This window comes from Erythrolamprus reginae, chromosome 7 (assembly GCF_031021105.1).
Source record: "Erythrolamprus reginae isolate rEryReg1 chromosome 7, rEryReg1.hap1, whole genome shotgun sequence".
NCBI lineage: Eukaryota > Metazoa > Chordata > Lepidosauria > Squamata > Dipsadidae > Erythrolamprus > Erythrolamprus reginae.
In genome coordinates, this window is record NC_091956.1 from 76,264,669 (window position 1) to 76,282,240 (window position 17,572).

At 40.8% G+C, this 17,572-nt stretch overlaps 1 protein-coding gene across 4 annotated transcripts in view; it reads right to left on the reverse strand.

Moving 5' to 3' along the window:
* Positions 1-176: 176 nt before the first annotated feature.
* The window catches only part of MCUB (mitochondrial calcium uniporter dominant negative subunit beta), a 47,416-nt gene continuing 30,020 nt past the window's right edge, over positions 177-17,572 (reverse strand). Inside the window, exons 2-9 of one of the 4 annotated variants that reach the window (XM_070757913.1) lie at positions 15,607-15,753; positions 14,371-14,446; positions 13,181-13,351; positions 9,505-9,609; positions 8,745-8,905; positions 5,784-5,987; positions 3,776-3,892; positions 177-555 (exon numbers count right to left, since the gene is read on the reverse strand). In XM_070757913.1, the coding sequence (XP_070614014.1) occupies positions 478-555; positions 3,776-3,892; positions 5,784-5,987; positions 8,745-8,905; positions 9,505-9,609; positions 13,181-13,351; positions 14,371-14,446 (912 nt within the window). In that variant the 5' untranslated portion in view covers positions 15,607-15,753 and the 3' untranslated portion in view covers positions 177-477. Of the gene's footprint in view, positions 556-3,775; positions 3,893-5,783; positions 5,988-8,744; positions 8,906-9,504; positions 9,610-13,180; positions 13,352-14,310; positions 14,447-15,606; positions 15,754-17,572 lie in introns of all 4 variants that reach the window. The other 3 variants (XM_070757916.1, XM_070757912.1, XM_070757914.1) reach the window with 3 other exon arrangements.

The window sequence follows — 17,572 nt, forward strand, 5'->3', positions numbered from 1 at the left end:
TGTAACTCAGTACAGCAGTGAGATATTTTGTGCAAGTGTGAAAGGAACAGTTAAAAAGTGCTATTGCTAACATGTTGTAAGCCGTCCTGAGTCTAAGGAGAAGGGCGGCATAAAAATGAAATAAATAAATAAATAAATAAACAAACATCCTAAACAGAACACAAAGAAGACATCCAAAACTTGTATCTTTTTTATTTAGCTCATTATGAAAATTACACTCAAATACAGGATTCTAATAATAAAGCCATCCTTTAAAAACATTGTTTTGTTTAATTAAGAATGGATGGGCCATCCAAAATTAAGATGATTATTCTTTCTAAACTTGAATATTGTGGAGAATTGATATATACAAAAAGTATGATTTGGGTTGTTGTTGGTTTTTTTGTAAAGTTTTGTACATTCAGCTTTAATATAGTAAGTCAAAATGTCCAGTTTGTGATTTTTTTTGGAAAGAACTCAACAAGCTGAAAGGTAAAATTAATGTTTGTCATTAATTTCTCGCACTGGAAGCTGTAATTGTAAAGGATTCCTCAGTCGTTTCAAGGATTCTTCCACCTGATAATGTAAAAGGGGAAAAAGTGATGAGTTTAAATATAGTTGTAAATAGTTTTTATCAAAATCTACATTATTCAATTATGTATTTTGTTAACCAGGACACCCTAGTAACTTGAATTTACATCTCTTATTTTAAGTGGGACTCAATTAGAATAGAATAGAATAGAATAGAATTTTATTGGCCAAGTGTGATTGGACACACAAGGAATTTGTCTTGGTGCATATGCTCTCAGCGTACATAAAATAAAATGTATACATTTGTCAAGAATCATGTGGTACGACACTTAATGATTGTCATAGGGGTCAAATAAGCAATGAAGAAGCAATATTAATAAAAATCTTAGGATATAAGCAACAAGTTACAGTCATACAGTCAACATGGGAGGAAATGGGTGATAGGAATGATGAGAAAAACTAGTAGAATAGAAGTGTAGATTTAGTAGAAAGTCTGACACTGTTGAGGGAATTACAGTTAGCTTTTAAAATTAGGAAACTGATTTAGCTAGCAGACAGCATGACATTCTGAAATAAACTTTTCTATACATTTTATTTTATATCTATGGATGCTAGACCAACCTAGCCAGAATACATATCCAATAAACTATTCTGCACTAAAGGAAATAATTAATTGAATTGTAATCAATCACAAATGTTGAATTGGATTTGCAAAATTAAATTAAATATGCAACATGATTATAGACTACCTCTGAAGGAGATAGACCAGGGGTCTTCAAACTTGGCAACTTTAAAGACCTGTTTTCAATTCCTAGCTATGTTGGCTGGAGGATTCTGGGAGTTGAAGTCCATAAGTCTTAAAGTTGCCAAGTTTGAAGACCCCTGGTCTATCTCCTTCAGAGGTAGTCTATAATCATGTTGCCTATTTAATTTAATTTTGCAAATCCAATTCAACATTTGTGATTGATTACAACTGTAAAGGATTCCTCAGTCGTTTCAAGGATTCTTCCCCTGATAGTGTAAAAGGGGAAAAAGTGACGAGTTTAAATAGTTGTAAATAGTTTTTATCAAAATCCACATTATTCAATTATGTATTTTGTTAACCAGGACACCCTACAATTGATTACAAGTTTGAAGACTTGGCAACTTTAAGACTTATGGACTTAAAGTTATGGCTGGAGATTCTTGGAATTGAAGCCCACAAGTCTTTAAAGTTGCCAAGTTTGAAGGCCTCTGAGCTAGACCATAATTTTGCAGTGTGTTTCAAAATACTTAAAATGTAAAGAAAAAGTAATAGAAAAGAAACTATTATACAAAATTATATACACTGAATGAATGTGCTGAGGGAGCAAGAGAACATGTGCATTTCTGATAGTCTCAAAATGGGTGAGCAGTGTGGTCGGGCAGTAGGAAAAGCAAGTAGGATGCTTGGCTGCATAGCTAGAGGTATAACAAGCAGGAAGAGGGAGATTGTGATCCCCTTATGTAGAGCGCTGGTGAGACCACATTTGGAGTACTGTGTTCAGTTCTGGAGACCTCACCTACAAAAAGATATTGAAAAAATTGAACGGGTCCAAAGACGGGCTACAAGAATGGTGGAAGGTCTTAAGCTTAAAACGTATCAGGAAAGACAATGAACTCAATCTGTATAGTCTGGAGGACAGAAGGAAAAGGGGGGACATGATCGAAACATTTAAATATGTTGAAGGGTTAAATAAGGTTCAGGAGGGAAGTGTTTTTAATAGGAAAGTGAACACAAGAACAAGGGGACACAATCTGAAGTTAGTTGGGGGAAAGATCAAAAGCAACGTGGGAAAATATTATTTTACTGAAAGAGTAGTAGATCCTTGGAACAAACTTCCAGCAGACGTGGTAGATAAATCCACAGTAAATGAATTTAAATATGCCTGGGATAAACATATATCCATTGTAAGATAAAATACAGGAAATAGTATAAGGGCAGACTAGATGGACCATGGGTTTTTTTTCTGCCATCAGTCTTCTATGTTTCTATGTAATCATTTTGCATTAAATATACAGTTGTTTGACAGGTCCTGACACAGGGTAAGTGTGCTATGTAGCATGGCATAGTATTTTCTCTGCCTGAAAAAGGTACCTTGACTGCTGTTATTAGCAGCTGAGTTAGTCTGTTCAAGACAGACGTAACACTTTGGCTAGATTACCATTTTTGGGTTTAGTGAGTGTGATTTTTGTGAACATACGTTGTAACTGGATACTCTCCAAGTCATCCTTCATCAACTGGAAGATCTGAGTAAATTGTCAGGTTCAGTTTACAATCTACTAAAGCTTATTTATTAGCTTTTGCAGGCAGCAAAGCAGATAATCTATAAGATTTCAAATTTTCATCCCTAATGCACTAATTGCAGCTGCTATAGCAGATGGAACTGGAAGAATTCCCACAAGGTAACACGATTCCTTTCGCGGAGGACTGTGTACATGCATTTAAAACTTTACTTTTCAGAAGTTAATATTGAACTACTTTCCGTACATAAGAAAAGGGAGTAAAACTGCCAGTGGTGGTTGCAAAAAATTGATTTTCAAGACATACTGAAGCTCTTTTCCCTGCTTTCTTATGCATCCAATATCCTAAGCTGCATAAACAGGGGGATACACTCCAAGACCAGAGAGGTAATAATACCACTCTATAAGGCCCTGGTCAGACCGCACCTGGAGTATTGCATCCAGTTCTGGTCACCACACTTCAAAAAAGATATAGAGACTCTAGAGAGGGTGCAGAAAAGAGCAACTAAAATGATAAAGGGACTAGAGACCAGGTCATACGAGGAAAGGTTGCTGGAACTGGGCATGGATAGCTAGTACAAAGAAGGGCTAGGGGGGACATGATAGCTGTATACAGGTACTTGAGGGGTTGCCACAGAGAGGAGGGGGACACACTGTTTTCCAGGGCACCAGAGGGCTGGACGAAGAACAACGGTTGGAAACTGACCAAGGAAAGATTCAACCTGGAGATAAGAATTTCCTGACAGTGAGATCGATCAACCAGTGGAACGGCCTGCCAGTGGAGGTTGTGGACTCCCCAACTTTGGACACTTTCAAGAGGCGATTGGGCTGCCATTTGGCTGGGGTGATGTAGGATTTCCTGCTCAGGCAGGGGGTTGAACTTGATGACCTGTAAGGTCCCTTTCAACTCTAATAATAAATGTACTGTCCTATTGTTGTAGTAAACAGTCCTGAGTTGGGAGGGAAGGTCATATAAATCAGACAGATGTATGCAATTAATTACCTCTTCCAGGTCCTCTTTTAGCTTGTTATATAGAACCATATTGAAGCTCTGGCTTTTAGCTTTCTGGTGAAAATAGTGAAGAAATTGCCGGTCTCGAGCATCTGGGTAAATATAGTCCTTAAAATGACAAGGAGATTTTTTTTTTCATTTAATAACTCTGAATATCAACCAACCACCCAGAAAATCTCCCCTGGCTCACACGTGGAAGTCTGCAGAATGGAAACTCTTTCAAGCTGACTTTGATTTAAAATGAAACACAGTGGATTTATATATTTCATTAAACCAGGTTTTAATCATGACACATAATAAATCAAATTCTAATTGCGCTCAAGGAGGCTATAAGCTTGGTTATACAAAGTGGTTTGTAACAAACGTTATTTTGTGGGGTGCCACCTTCAACAATATCTCAAATACTAATAGCTCAAAATTTTAGAGAGGGTTTCTGAGGATTTATGAAGGATTGATTTGCATGATCAGGTCTCTGTAGAATACTTATTTATAATTAACGTATCTTGAATAATATTAGAAAACATTGTTTTCAGGATATGGCAATATGTAATGGCAATGTGGGAAGGACCTTGGGAGACAGGGCAAAGGAAAGCTGCCTGGGAATGATCAGATAAGAGAGAGCAGAGCCCTCAGCTTTATAATGGGAATTACAAGTGGCTCAGAAGACACTTTCCCTAGTTCATTAGGCTGTAAAGGAGCCAGGAAATTTTACTTTCAGATTTGATGTCTTTACTGATAAACTGAACTCTCTGAACAATTTGCACAACTTTTGAAACAAATTATGCTACAACTAAGCTCTCAAAGAAAAAGTTAAGGATCCTTAGCATACACGTTAAAGCCTTATGCATGTATGTATGTTTGCAAGATTCTATTAATATTGCTTTTTAATAAAGCAGAATTAATTTACCTGGTTGTGTTTCCTATCTGATCTATATGGTAAGGCTGGCATAGTCTCACATGATTGCCACACAATTCTTCCAGCAATTTTTACATGATAGGATCCCAGGGCCTTTCTTGGATCCAGCCTATTATTATTATTATTATTATTATTATTATTATTATTATTATTATTATTATTATTATTAATTTATTTATTTGATTTGTATGCCGCCCCTCTCCGTAGACTCGGGGCGGCTCACAACACAATAAAACAGTTCATAACAAATCTAATAATTTACAATTTAAAATATTTTTTAAAACCCCATTATCAAGCAGACATACGTTCAATCATACCATACATAAATTGTATAGGCCCAGGGGAGATATCTCAGTTCCCCCATGCCTGACAGCAAAGGTGGATTTTGAGGAGTTTATGAAAGGCAAGGAGGCTGGGGGCAGTTCTAATCTCTGGGGGGGAGCTGGTTCCAGAGAGTCAGGGCCGCCACAGAGAAGGCTCTTCCCCTGGGGCCCGCCAAACGACATTGTTTAGTTGACGGGACCCGGAGAAGGCCCACTCTGTGGGACCTAATTGGTCGCTGGCATTCGTGCAGCAGAAGGCGGTCTCGGAGATATTTTGGTCGGATGCCATGAAGGGCTTTATAGGTCATAACCAACACTTTGAATTGTTTCTTTAAAGCATTGAATTGTTTCTTTAAAGCATTAGTTTCTCCAGATATTGAATAAGGGCCGATATGTCTTTGTATTATGAAAAAGGCTGCTAATTAAAAAGAAGAACAGAAGGGACTAAGATAGTCCTTCCTGCATAGTACTCACAATACACATAAACTGAATTACTTTAAGTAGATGCTACATAGTAGTAGATGCTACATTGTGAATTTTTCAGGTTTGGAGAACCTGAAGCATTGATGTCTTTACTGATCAACTGAACTCTCTGAACAATTTGCAGAACTTTTGAAACAAATTATGCTACAACTAAGCTCTCAAAGAAAAAGTTAAGGATCCTTACCATATACGTCAAAGCCTTATGCGTGCATGTATGTTTCAAATTTCAGGCAGTCGTAACTGATTTTTGTTAGTATCACCTTAACAAGCTCCTTACCTGCTTAGTAAGTACAAAGTACGCATAGAATGCCATGGCACTTCCGTAAGTGATAAAGTAAGTAACAGGTTCCATAATGTCCCATGAGTAGACCCACCAGGTGAGCCAAGCCAGGGCTCCACCTTGAGTAGACATTAAGGCTAAACCAATCCATAGAAGGCGAGAGGTCTTTCCATCAATATCTGCTGCAATTCTAGCCTTCATCTGGGAAAAATAAAAGCTATGTTACATTCCACAGTGTTCAATTATGCTCCTGTCAAATGTTGTACAGTGAAATCCTTGTCTTACAAACTTAATTGGTTCCGGGACGAGGTTCTTAAGGTGAAAAGTTTGTAAGACTAAACAATGTTTCCCATAGGAATCAATGGAAAAGCGATTAATGCGTGCAAGCCCAAAATTCACCCCCTTTGACAGCTGAAGCGCCTGTTTTTGTGTTGCTGGGATTCCCCTGAGGCTCCCCTCCATGGGAAACCCCACCTCCAGACTTCTGTGTTTCTGCAATGCTGCAGGAGAATCCCAGCACCGCAAAAACGAGCACTTTGCTGGCAACGGAAGTCCGGAGGTGGGGTTTCCCAGCGAGGGGAGCATCAGTGAAATCACAGCATTGCAAAAACACCGAAGTCCTCGAAACCCCACCTCTGGACCTCTGTGTTTTTGCGACGCTGCAATTTCACTGAGGCTCCCCTCGCTGGGAAACCCCACCTCCAGACTTCCATTGCCAGAGAAGCGCCCATTTTTGCGCTGCTGGGATTCCCCTGCTGGGATTTCCCTGCAGCATCACAAAAACACAGAAGTCCGGAGGTGGGATTTCCCATGGAGGGGAGCCTTAGGGGAATCCCAGCAGTGCAAAAATGGGTGCTTCTCTGGCAAAGGAAGTCCAGAGGCGGGGCATCCCAGAGGTGGCGGTGGGTTTGTAAGGTGAAAATAGTTTGTAAGAAGAGGCAAAAAAAATCTTAAACCCCGGGTTTGTATCTTGAAAAGTTTGTATGACAAGGCGTTTGTAAGACGAGGTATCACTGTATTTAGAACTGCTGTATTCAAACTGATATTCCCAACTGGAATTTGGAGTTCATCCAAATACATTCTAATAGCTTCTTAAGCATAAAGCTTCAATATAAATTCAATTCTACAGCTATTACTTTCAAGGAAGACACTTCAAAATATGGCCTGCTGGGACGCAACTTTTTGTTTTTCTAGACACTGGTGGATACACTTCTGAGCACTGTTTTCGAATCATGATATTCTCTTGCAGATCTCATTTAGAAAAATGCAGCTATTAGAAAAGAGATAAACATTATTTTTTTACTGTGGGCACACTGGCACACATCAAAAATGAAACTATTGTCTGCTTTCAAAAGAAAGTATATGTCTACCCATACCCATATATAACCCATGCTATATACTGTTGTGGTTAACTCTGGCCCAGCTCCTGCCCCAAGGACTGTGGATGTGGGGAAGACATCCACATGCTGCAGGCCTGTTTTGCCCCCAGTGGAATCTGCTGATGAAGGCTCCTCTGACCAAGAAGACATGAGTGACAGGGAGGAGGAGAGTGGGGCAGACAGCTCAGAAGGAGATCAATTATCTAGCTCCTCCTTGGATTCGGAACAAGAGTTAATGATACAGCCACGCATGCAGAGAGCGATGCATAGGCAGCAACAACTGAGAGATTATTATCAAAGAAAATGAGGCCACCTGTGGTTGGGTGGGGCTGTGGCTATTAGTGAGGCTGCTATAAATAGCAGCCTGTGGGTTTGGCCATTGTGGAGGATTATCTGATCCTTGTGTTTCGTGACTGCTTTACTGACTTTGACTTTTTGTGTGCTGATTTTCCCCCGCTTTGAAACTAAACCAGGGCAAAGGGTGTTTCACTTTGTGAAAGAAGAAGGACTGTGAATTGCCTCACAGCTGCAAGCTAAGTATCACAAAACTGATAAGGGACTTGTATAAATTACCAGTTTGTTTGGAGACGAAGGCTCTTTGCTATAGCAATAGAGGGCTTGGTTTAAGTGAATTTTCATTATAAAGAACATTGTTTTGAATTTTCAAACGTGTGTGTGTCTGAAATTTGTACCTGTGAATTTTTGGGAGGAGTCTACCAGAGAGCCCGACAGAACAGACACATATATACACATATATATTAATTACTGTACCTTTTGAATACATATTGGAAAGAGGAAGCTTGAGAATTCACAAGGTTGACACTACATAGAACAGTACTGTGACTGAATCTAGATATTCTGCTTGGGATACCACAAAGCCTCTTCCCAGAAGGTGACAAGGAAAACAGGATGTAAAGAAGACAAGTAGCATCCCAGACAATACTACAGATCCTGCCCAAGCATCATTTATATGCTATGTCTTGAATAGAAGGAACTACCAATAATCAATATTCTTATTTAGGTTTTCATGAAACGGAACAGATTCAAAATTTAACTTTTGAATCTGTTCAAAATTGAACGGGTCCAAAGACGGGCTACAAAAATGGTGGAAGGTCTTAAGCACAAAACGTATCAGGAAAGACTTAATGAACTCAATCTGTATATAGTCTGGAAGACAGAAGGGAAAGCGGGGACATGATTGGAACATTTAAATATGTTAAAGGGTTAAATAAGGTTCAGGAGGGAAGTGTTTTTAACAGGAAAGTGAACACAAGAACCAGGGCGCCACAATCTAAGGTTAGTTGGGGGAAAGATCAGAAGCAGCGTGAGAAAACATTATTTTACTGAAAGAGTAGTAGATGCTTGGAACAAACTTCCAGCAGACGCGGTCGGTAAATCCACAGTAACTGAATTTAAACATGCCTGGGATGAACATATATCCATCCTAAGATAAAATATAGGGAATAATATAAGGGCAGACTAGATGGACCATGAGCATCTTTTTCTGCCGTCAATCTTCTATGTTTCTAACTTGATTATCAATTTTCGCAAGGCTGAATTTATGAAGAATTTTCCAAACCTCTTCTAGAGGGAGCAGTTCCTCCTTCAGAAGTTCCATTTTTTGCATTAGCTCTTTCTCTTTCCTTGTCTGGTGCTCTTCTAAGTGAAGGGCTACAAATAACTTATGGACTGTTGACTTGATGTCATCTATCTCTGTGGCATGCTCTCTGCTCACTTTATCTGAAAGAAGAGTGAAGCTTGTGTCATTACAATTTATTTATTTATTATTTTTATTTATTGGATTTGTATGCCGCCCCTCTCCGCAGACTCGGGGCGGCTAACAACAGTGGTAAAAACAACATGCGACAGTCCAATACTAAGACAGCTAAAAACCCTTATTTTAAAACCAATCATACATACAAACATACCATACATAAATTGTAGAAGCCTAGGGGGAAAGAATATCTTAGTTCCCCCATGCCTGACGACAGAGGTGGGTTTTAAGAAGCTTACGAAAGGCAAGAAGGGTGGGGGCTATTCTAATCTCTGGGGGGAGTTGGTTCCAGAGGGCCGGGGCCACCACAGAGAAGGCTCTTCCCCTGGGTCCCGCCAAACGACATTGTTTAGTTTAGTTTACTTATAAGCACCCAGATGCCGAGAAAATCTGCAGGGAACTTTCTCCCTGCGTAGCCTACACAACTTCTCTTTCAAGTGAAGTCACAATAAACAAAGGGGAATTAATTTCTGAGCAGGTTCTTGGCTTTCGCTGGATTTTTAATTCCAAATAGTCTGATAATCATTAAAAGATTCCATTTCAGGGTGGTCACGAAGTTATGTACCTTTCAGTGGTGGACGTACACTATATTCTGCATTATTGATAATGAGTTTAAAATCATTCATTAGCAGAACTTCCATCGACACCGAATTTGAAATCCTGCTGCCATCTGCAAGAGACAAAAGGTATTTCAGTCAAAGTAATAAAAGGTTACTGTATTTTCTGGACTGTAAAATGCACCGAAATTTAGAAAACTACAAACAATAGTTTTTGCCCTCTGCGTACCCCAGTTTTGGCCATTTTGGCACTTTTCCAGTGGCTTTTTGGGGGGGGGGCGTTTTTGAGGCTTTTTGGCCTGTGGTTAGGGTCAAAACACTGATAATTGCACTACAGTAGTACCTCTAGATACGAGGTGCTCCACATGCGAGCATTCCAAGTTACGAGCCACGAGGGGAGCGAAATTTCTGTTCCAGACCCGAGCTCAAATTCGGGATACCCAGTCAACGAAGCGGTGGAAGTGATGTGCCGGTGCCTGGAGGCTGTTGGGGCCTGGATGGGTGTCAACAGACTCAAGCTCAACCCGGATAAGACGGAGTGGCTGTGGGTTTTGCCTCCCAAGGACAATTCCATCTGTCCGTCCATTACCCTGGGGGGGGGGAATTATTGACCCCCTCAGAGAGGGTCCGCAACTTGGGCATCCTCCTCGATCCACAGCTCACATTAGAGAACCATCTTTCAGCTGTGGCGAGGGGGGCGTTTGCCCAGGTTCGCCTGGTGCACCAGTTGCGGCCCTATCTGGACCGGGACTCATTGCTCACAGTCACTCATGCCCTCATCACCTCGAGGCTCGACTACTGTAACGTTCTCTACATGGGGCTACCTTTGAAAAGTGTTCGGAAACTTCAGATCGTGCAGAATGCAGCTGCGAGAGCAGTCATGGGCTTACCTAGGTATGCCCATGTTTCATCATCACTCCGCAGTCTGCATTGGCTGCCGATCAATTTCCGGTCACAATTCAAAGTGTTGGTTATGACCTTTAAAGCCCTTCATGGCATCGGACCAGAATATCTCCGAGACCGCCTTCTGCCGCACGAATCCCAGCGACCAATTAGGTCCCACAGAGTGGGCCTTCTCCGGGTCCCGTCAACTAAACAATGTCGGTTGGCGGGCCCCAGGGGAAGAGCCTTCTCTGTGGCGGCCCCGGCTCTCTGGAACCAACTCCCCCCGGAGATTAGAACTGCCCCTACTCTCCCTGCCTTCCGTAAAGTTCTTAAAACCCACCTTTGTCGTCAGGCATGGGGGAACTGAAACACCTCCCCCGGCCACGTACAATTTATGTATGGTATGTTTGTGTGTGTGCTTGTTAATATAGTGGGGTTCTTTTTAAAACTATTTTAAATACTTAAATTTATTGAATCTATTTGGATTTGTACGATTGTTTATATTTTTGTTGTGAGCCGCCCCGAGTTCGCGGAGAGGGGCAGCATACAAATCTAAATAATAAATAAATAAATAAATACGAGCCGAGCGTCCACTAGGTGGCGCAAGAATCCTTGCTTCTGGTTATCTCCGCGGGGAAAAACAAAGTCTAAAGCCATTTGTTCCAGATACGAGTTGTTCAACATACGAGCTCCGTTCTGGAACGAATTAAACTCGTAGCTGGAGGTACTACTGTACTTAACAAATTTTCCTATCCCAGTTGTGATTGTAAGTTGAAGGCTACCGGTATTGGTTTGAAAACTGTTCTCTTTACCATTTGTACCTGCAAATGTGCAAACGTGTATGAGCATATTCTTCCCGGAATTAGACATCTGGGACAATGGTGAAAGCTTCTGTGGTCACCACCGGTTCACTGCCCGCGCATACGCCAAGTATGCATGCGTGCACTTTTGGATTTTCTGCTCTTTTTTTTTTAACCTTTTAAAGCATTTTTAACTTTTGGTTCCGGAGGATCAGTAGTAAAAAAATGCTTTAAAAGTTTTTTTTTTAAAGTGCCGACAATCAGCTGTGTGACTCATGATTATTGGAACTTTTTTTAAAAAAACTTTTCAAAGCATCTGGAGAACCGGTAGTTAAAAATGTTTTAAAAGTTGTTGTTTTTTTAAGTGCCAATGATCATGTGCTACATTGCTGATCACTGGCAGGGTTTTTTTTCCAAGCGTTTTTTTTTTACTACCGGTTTGGGAAAACCGGTCCTAACTGGTAGCATTTCACCCCTGAGTTGGGATCTTGAAGACTGAAATCGTATACAGTGTTCCCTCACTTTTCGCGGGGGATGCGTTCCGAGACTGCACGCGAAAGTCGAATTTCCGCAAAGTACAGATGCGGAAGTAACTACACTATTTTTGGCTATGAACAGTATCCCAAGCCTTCCCTTAACACTTTAAACCCCTAAATTGCAATTTTCCATTCCCTTAGCAACCATTCAGATTATTACTTACCATGTTTATTTATTAAAGTTTATTAATATGTTTATTTATTAAAGTTTATTAAAAATATATTTATTAAAGGCAGACGAAAGTTTGGCGATGACATATGACATCATAGGGTGGGAAAAACCGTGGTATAGGGGGAAAAACGCAAAGTATTTTTTAATTAATATTTTTGAAAAACCATGGTATAGACTTTTCGTGAAGTTTGAATCTGGAAAATCGAGGGAACACTGTACCTGGTTTTTAGTTAATCTATTCTACCCACTCTACAATGGATGAAACTTGAGGGGATCTATTTGAAAAGAGATAAAAACTAAATATGTCGGGTCATAAAGTATTTTTACTTTTTTTTAAGAGTAAGCATTTGTCTTCATTTAATCACAAAAGAAAAATGAAACAAAGTTACATCAATAATAACTGCATACAAATTCTGTAATTTCTTCAGGATAAATTACTATTACAGTAATACCTCGTCTTACGAACCTAATTGGTTCCGGAAGGAGGTTCGTAAGGCGAAAAGTTCGTAACACGAAACAATGTTTCCCATAGGAAACAATGTAAAAGCGATTAATGCGTGCAACCGGGGGGGGGATTGCAAAATGGCGCTCTGTTAGGCGCCGCCACCCGGCTGTCACCTTTTAAAACATCCGGGGGCTTCTCGGCGTTCTCCCGAACCTGAACTTTTCGGGTTCGGGAGGCCGCCGAGAAGCGCTGCCGCCCAGTTGTCACCTTCTGAAACAGCTGGGGGGCTTCTCGGCATTCTCCCGAACGCCAAACCCGGAAGTTCAGCAAAAGTTCGGGTTCGGGTTCCGGAGGCCGCCGAGAAGCGCCCAGCTGTTTCAGAAGGTTACAGCTGGGCGGCGGCGCCCGGTGGAGTGCCGTTTTTGCAATCGGCAGTGGCATTTTCGGCCGATCTGGAGGCTGAAACGGAGGTGGAGAATCCCAATAGGGAATTCCATGGGCGGAGCTTTGATGTCACGAAGACGTCCTTCCTGGAGGCCATGTTTCGGCCGAGGTTTTTTTTTTGCCACCTGTAGATTTCATTCCACTGTCTTATTCAGAGCTCCCATTTATTTCATGCACCCCCTTTTTTCCCCTAGTGGTGAGCTAGTCAAAGGATGAAAAATGGAAAGAAAGTGAAGGGAAAAATGCAGCAACAGTGAGGGTTGAGTCAGATACATTTTAATGGGTCCCCTGCCAGGATGTAACCTTGGCAGATTTTAATCATTCATAAGGTCTCCTAGATTTTGTAATACCTGGAAAAAGTTGGAACAACCTTGATTTTCAAAGTGATATCAGCATTAGTACCTGTTGTGAAGACTTCTACCTTTTCAATTGCATTATCTTCTCTCTTTATGTCCTGTAAGAAGGTGTCCAGAGTTGTTAGCATTGGCTTGATAGTAAACTGGCAACGTTCTTTTCTTGACGGCAATGTAAGTGTTATGACGGGCAGACCATATTTATAATGAATAGTTACTTCTGCAAAGATTAAAAAGAAAGGAAAAGATGTATATGTATAGGGCATACTCTTGCATACATACTCCTGTATAAGGCTTTGGTGTTGTTTTTAAAACAGTAGTCAAGAGTTGATGTATATTTTGGGGAAATTATGGAATTCAGCATATATAACTTTGTGCCATTGATAAATTATCTATGAGCTCTTCAGTCATTCAATAATTTAAAGACTCAAACTGAGCTCAGTCTCTGCTGATTATATGATGAAGTTTTCTTGGCAACAATATGGAAATGTTTTTCTAGTGCTTTCTTCCACAATAATTTTTCAACTTCCTGGTCTATCATACCCTCTGGTAGTCTTCCATCTAAATACTAAACAAATCTAACTTTTATCTTGCCTTTCTTTTGGCTAAGTGTTGGCGTATGGTATGGACATGGGTGCAAGTAATGATATTATTCTGGAAGTACATGTATGTAAATAAATCTAATTTACAAGGATATGGAACATGAACATTCAAGCTAAATACCCAGTGCTTGCAGGAAAGAGATGTCTGTGGATGGAAAGTAAATTGAATTTTACCCTAGCTAGAATTTATGTTGGAGTTGTTGTTGTTGTTATTATTATTATTATTATTATTATTATTTATTAGATTTGTATGCCGCCCCTCTCCGTAGACTTCAGTTAGGACTTCATGCTAGGGTATAATGAAGTCTAAACAGACCTAGGGTTTAAAGGAGGCAGAACCTGCCAGGCATTAAACTATTAGTCTCAAGGCGGTATTAATTTTTATAATGCAAGCTTCCAAACCTCCAATTAAAGCAGCATAAACTATTCATTTTAATCAACGGATACTCATACCTTGATATAAAAAGTTATAAGCTTCTCATGTTATTCCAGAAAGCAGTGAATATTTCAGAGCCAACATAAACTCTGCAGGATTCAAACTGCCTAACATAAAATAGGAATATGTGGGGATACGCACCTTGAAAGTGGTACTATTGGGATATTTGATATGAAGGTAGCAATTAGTTAGAAACCATACCATCAGGTGGCACTAGCGTGCTATAGAGGGCTCTTCTGTGGTGCCTCAAATTTCCAGTTCCTCTCACCCACAGCATCTGGCAAAAAAAAATAATTTTTGATTCAGATATGAATGCGTTTAACCGAATACCTTCCCAGTTACAGTGATACCTTGTCTTACAAACTTAATTGGTTCCGGGATGAGGTTCTTAAGGTGAAAAGTTTGTAAGATGAAACAATGTTTCCCATAGGAATCAATGGAAAAACGATTAATGCGTGCAAGCCCAAAATTCACCCCTTTTGCCAGCCGAAGCGCCCGTTTTTGCGCTGCTGGGATTCCTCTGAGGCTCCCCTCCATGGGAAACCCCACCTCCGGACTTCCGTTGCCAGCAAAGCGCCTGTTTTTGCGCTGCTGGGATTCCCCTGCAGCATCACAAAAACACGGAAGTCCAGAGATGGGGTTTCCCTTGGAGGGGAGCCTCAGGGGAATCCCAGCAATGCAAATACGGGTGCTTCACTGGCAACGGAAGTCCGGAGGTGGAGCATCCCAGCGGCAGCGGTGGGTTTGTAAGGTGAAAATAGTTTGTAAGAAGAGGCAAAAAAATCTTAAACCCCAGGTTTGTATCTCGAAAAGTTTGTATGACGAGGCGTTTGTAAGACGAGGTATCACTGTATTTGGTTTTCTCCCATGGAATCCACTGTATGGTTCAAAAAACCAGATTTCTATGGAGGATTCCTATTTTATAGCTGGATTTCATTAGCAGAGTCGCCAAACTGGCGGCCCACGAACCGGATAAGTCACACGCGCAGGCCACGCCCACCCCAGCTTCAGGAGGGGGGAAATGTCGCGATACGTCCACGTGATACTGTGAGTTTGACACCCGTGCATTAAAGAAAGGTGGTTATTGTATTGTTGTGATAGTCAGCCATGCTACAAATCTCGTGAAAGCCAAACTTCTGGTGCCACATTAACCCATTAAATTCCAAAGACTTCTGAAAAGTGATATAAAAGAAAGCATTCTAGGAAGTGATGCGCAAAGTATGGCATTAGATTAATAGAGTCAATTTTTTTCAGATCTTATTTACCAATAAAAGGTGATTTAAGGTCAGTACAAACTGTGATGATGAAAGCAATGACAAAATGTGCTTTAGGTCCGAACCGATTTTTCTCCATTATTCTACCGTGTCAAATCAGATACAGGAAATCTTCACTTAGCAACAGTTCAAACTTATAACAGACCTGCCCAGAGCTACTTACAACCCAGTTTTGAAGGTCCAAAGGCTGTATCTCCAGCAGTCATGGGACTGGGGACTTGGCAACTGACTCATTTATGGCCGTGGTCATTTGATAGCAATTTTCAGCATTTTGTGGTTCTGACCTTTCCTTCCAGTTTCTGGAAAAAAGCTCCATTGAAGAAAACAAGTTCGTTTAACAACCACACTGTTTAAGTGTAAACCACAACCACCAAATAAAAGGTAAAATCAGGTGTGGCCATGTGGTGATCTATTTAATGTCTGCCACAACGTATGAGCATAAGAACATAAGAAGAGCCATGCTGAATCGGGCCAAAGCCCATCGAGTCCAGCATTCTGTGTCACACAGTGGCCCACCAATTGCACATGGGGATCTTGAGCAGAAAGAGAAGGCAAGACCCTCTCTTTCCCTTGACCCTCAACAAATGGTACTCAAGGGAATCCTGCCTGCGTCAACCAACATAGAGGCGGCACATGGACATCCATTTCAATAACCACTGATACACTTGGCATCCATGGATCTGTCTAATCCTGCCTTGAAGCTACCTAGGCTGACAGCTGTCACAACGTCTTCTGGAAGTGAATTCCATAAACCAACGACCCTCTACGTAAAGAAATATTTCCTTTTATTTGTCCTCACTTGAGGACCACCTATAATCACCTATAAAACGTCATCCCTCTATCCATCTATCAATCATCTAACCCTCTATCCCTCTATCTAGAGCAGTGGTCCCCAAACTACGGCCCGCTGAGGTCTTTTAACCGGCCCGTGGCAGCACACGAGATTTTACCGACCGATATAATAAGAGAGAGAAAGAGGGAGAAATAGAGAGGGAGAGAGAAATGAAGAGGAGAGAGAGAAAGGGAGAAATAGAGAGAGGGGGAGAGAGAGAAAGTGTGAGAGATACAAAGAGGGAGTTAGAAAGAGAGTGAGTGAGAGAAAGAGAGAAGAGAGAGAGAAAGAGATAGGGGGACAGAGAAAAAAAGAAAGAGAAAGAGGGAGAGATAGAGAGGGAAAGTGAAAGGAAGAGAGAGAGATGGAAAAAGAGAGAGAGAGAGAGAAAGAGAAAAATGAGAAAATGATGGAGGGAAAGAAGGAGAGGAAAATGAAACAAATGAGAGAAAAGGAAGAGGGAAGAGAGAAGTGGAGACGAAGGAGGGAGGGAGGGAAGGAGAAATGGAGTTTGTTGATTTAAGTTTAAATTTACTTGTTAATAAAGAAGTATAAATTACTTTATTACTTAATTATTAATTACTTATTACTTCTTCTTTATTTTAAATATTGTATTTGTTCCCATTTTGTTTTTTACTTTAAATAAGGTATGTGCAGTGTGCATAGGGATTTGTTCTTAGGTTTTTTTTATAGTCCGGCCCTCCAACAGTCCGAGGGACAGTGAACTGGCCCCCTGTGTAAAAAGTTTGGGGACCCCTGATCTAGAGGCTTGCTAGAGAAGGGAGCTCGCTAGAGAACCGAATGGCAAGGAGGACCAGGGAGTAGCACGGCAGACAAAATGGATTGTCCACAGCAAGTTGTCCTAGATCCCTCTTTCTTTGCATACTAAGGCAGGCAGGTGCAAGATAGAGAAAAAAGTTAATGAAAAGGGAAGGAACAACTGGATAAAGATAGAAAGAAAAATGGGAATACCTGTTTATGGATTACAAAAAAAGTTAAATTTGCCAGGCAATCAGAATCTCCTCCCCACAGTTAATCTTCATAGCAATCTTGAAAGGTACCTCTATTCCACCTTTTGCCGCAGCGAGATTTACACTCCTTTGTACTTCTTGAAAATCCTTTTTTTAAAACAATTACTACTCTTATCTATAAATTAAGTCTCTCATTTCTCTGGTAATTTCATCAGATCATAATCCCAGACCCCAGGTCTGCCAATCCCCTACAGCAATGATGGCGAACCTATGGCATGGGTGCCATAGGTGGAACTTGGAGCCATATCTGCTGGCATGTGAGCCAT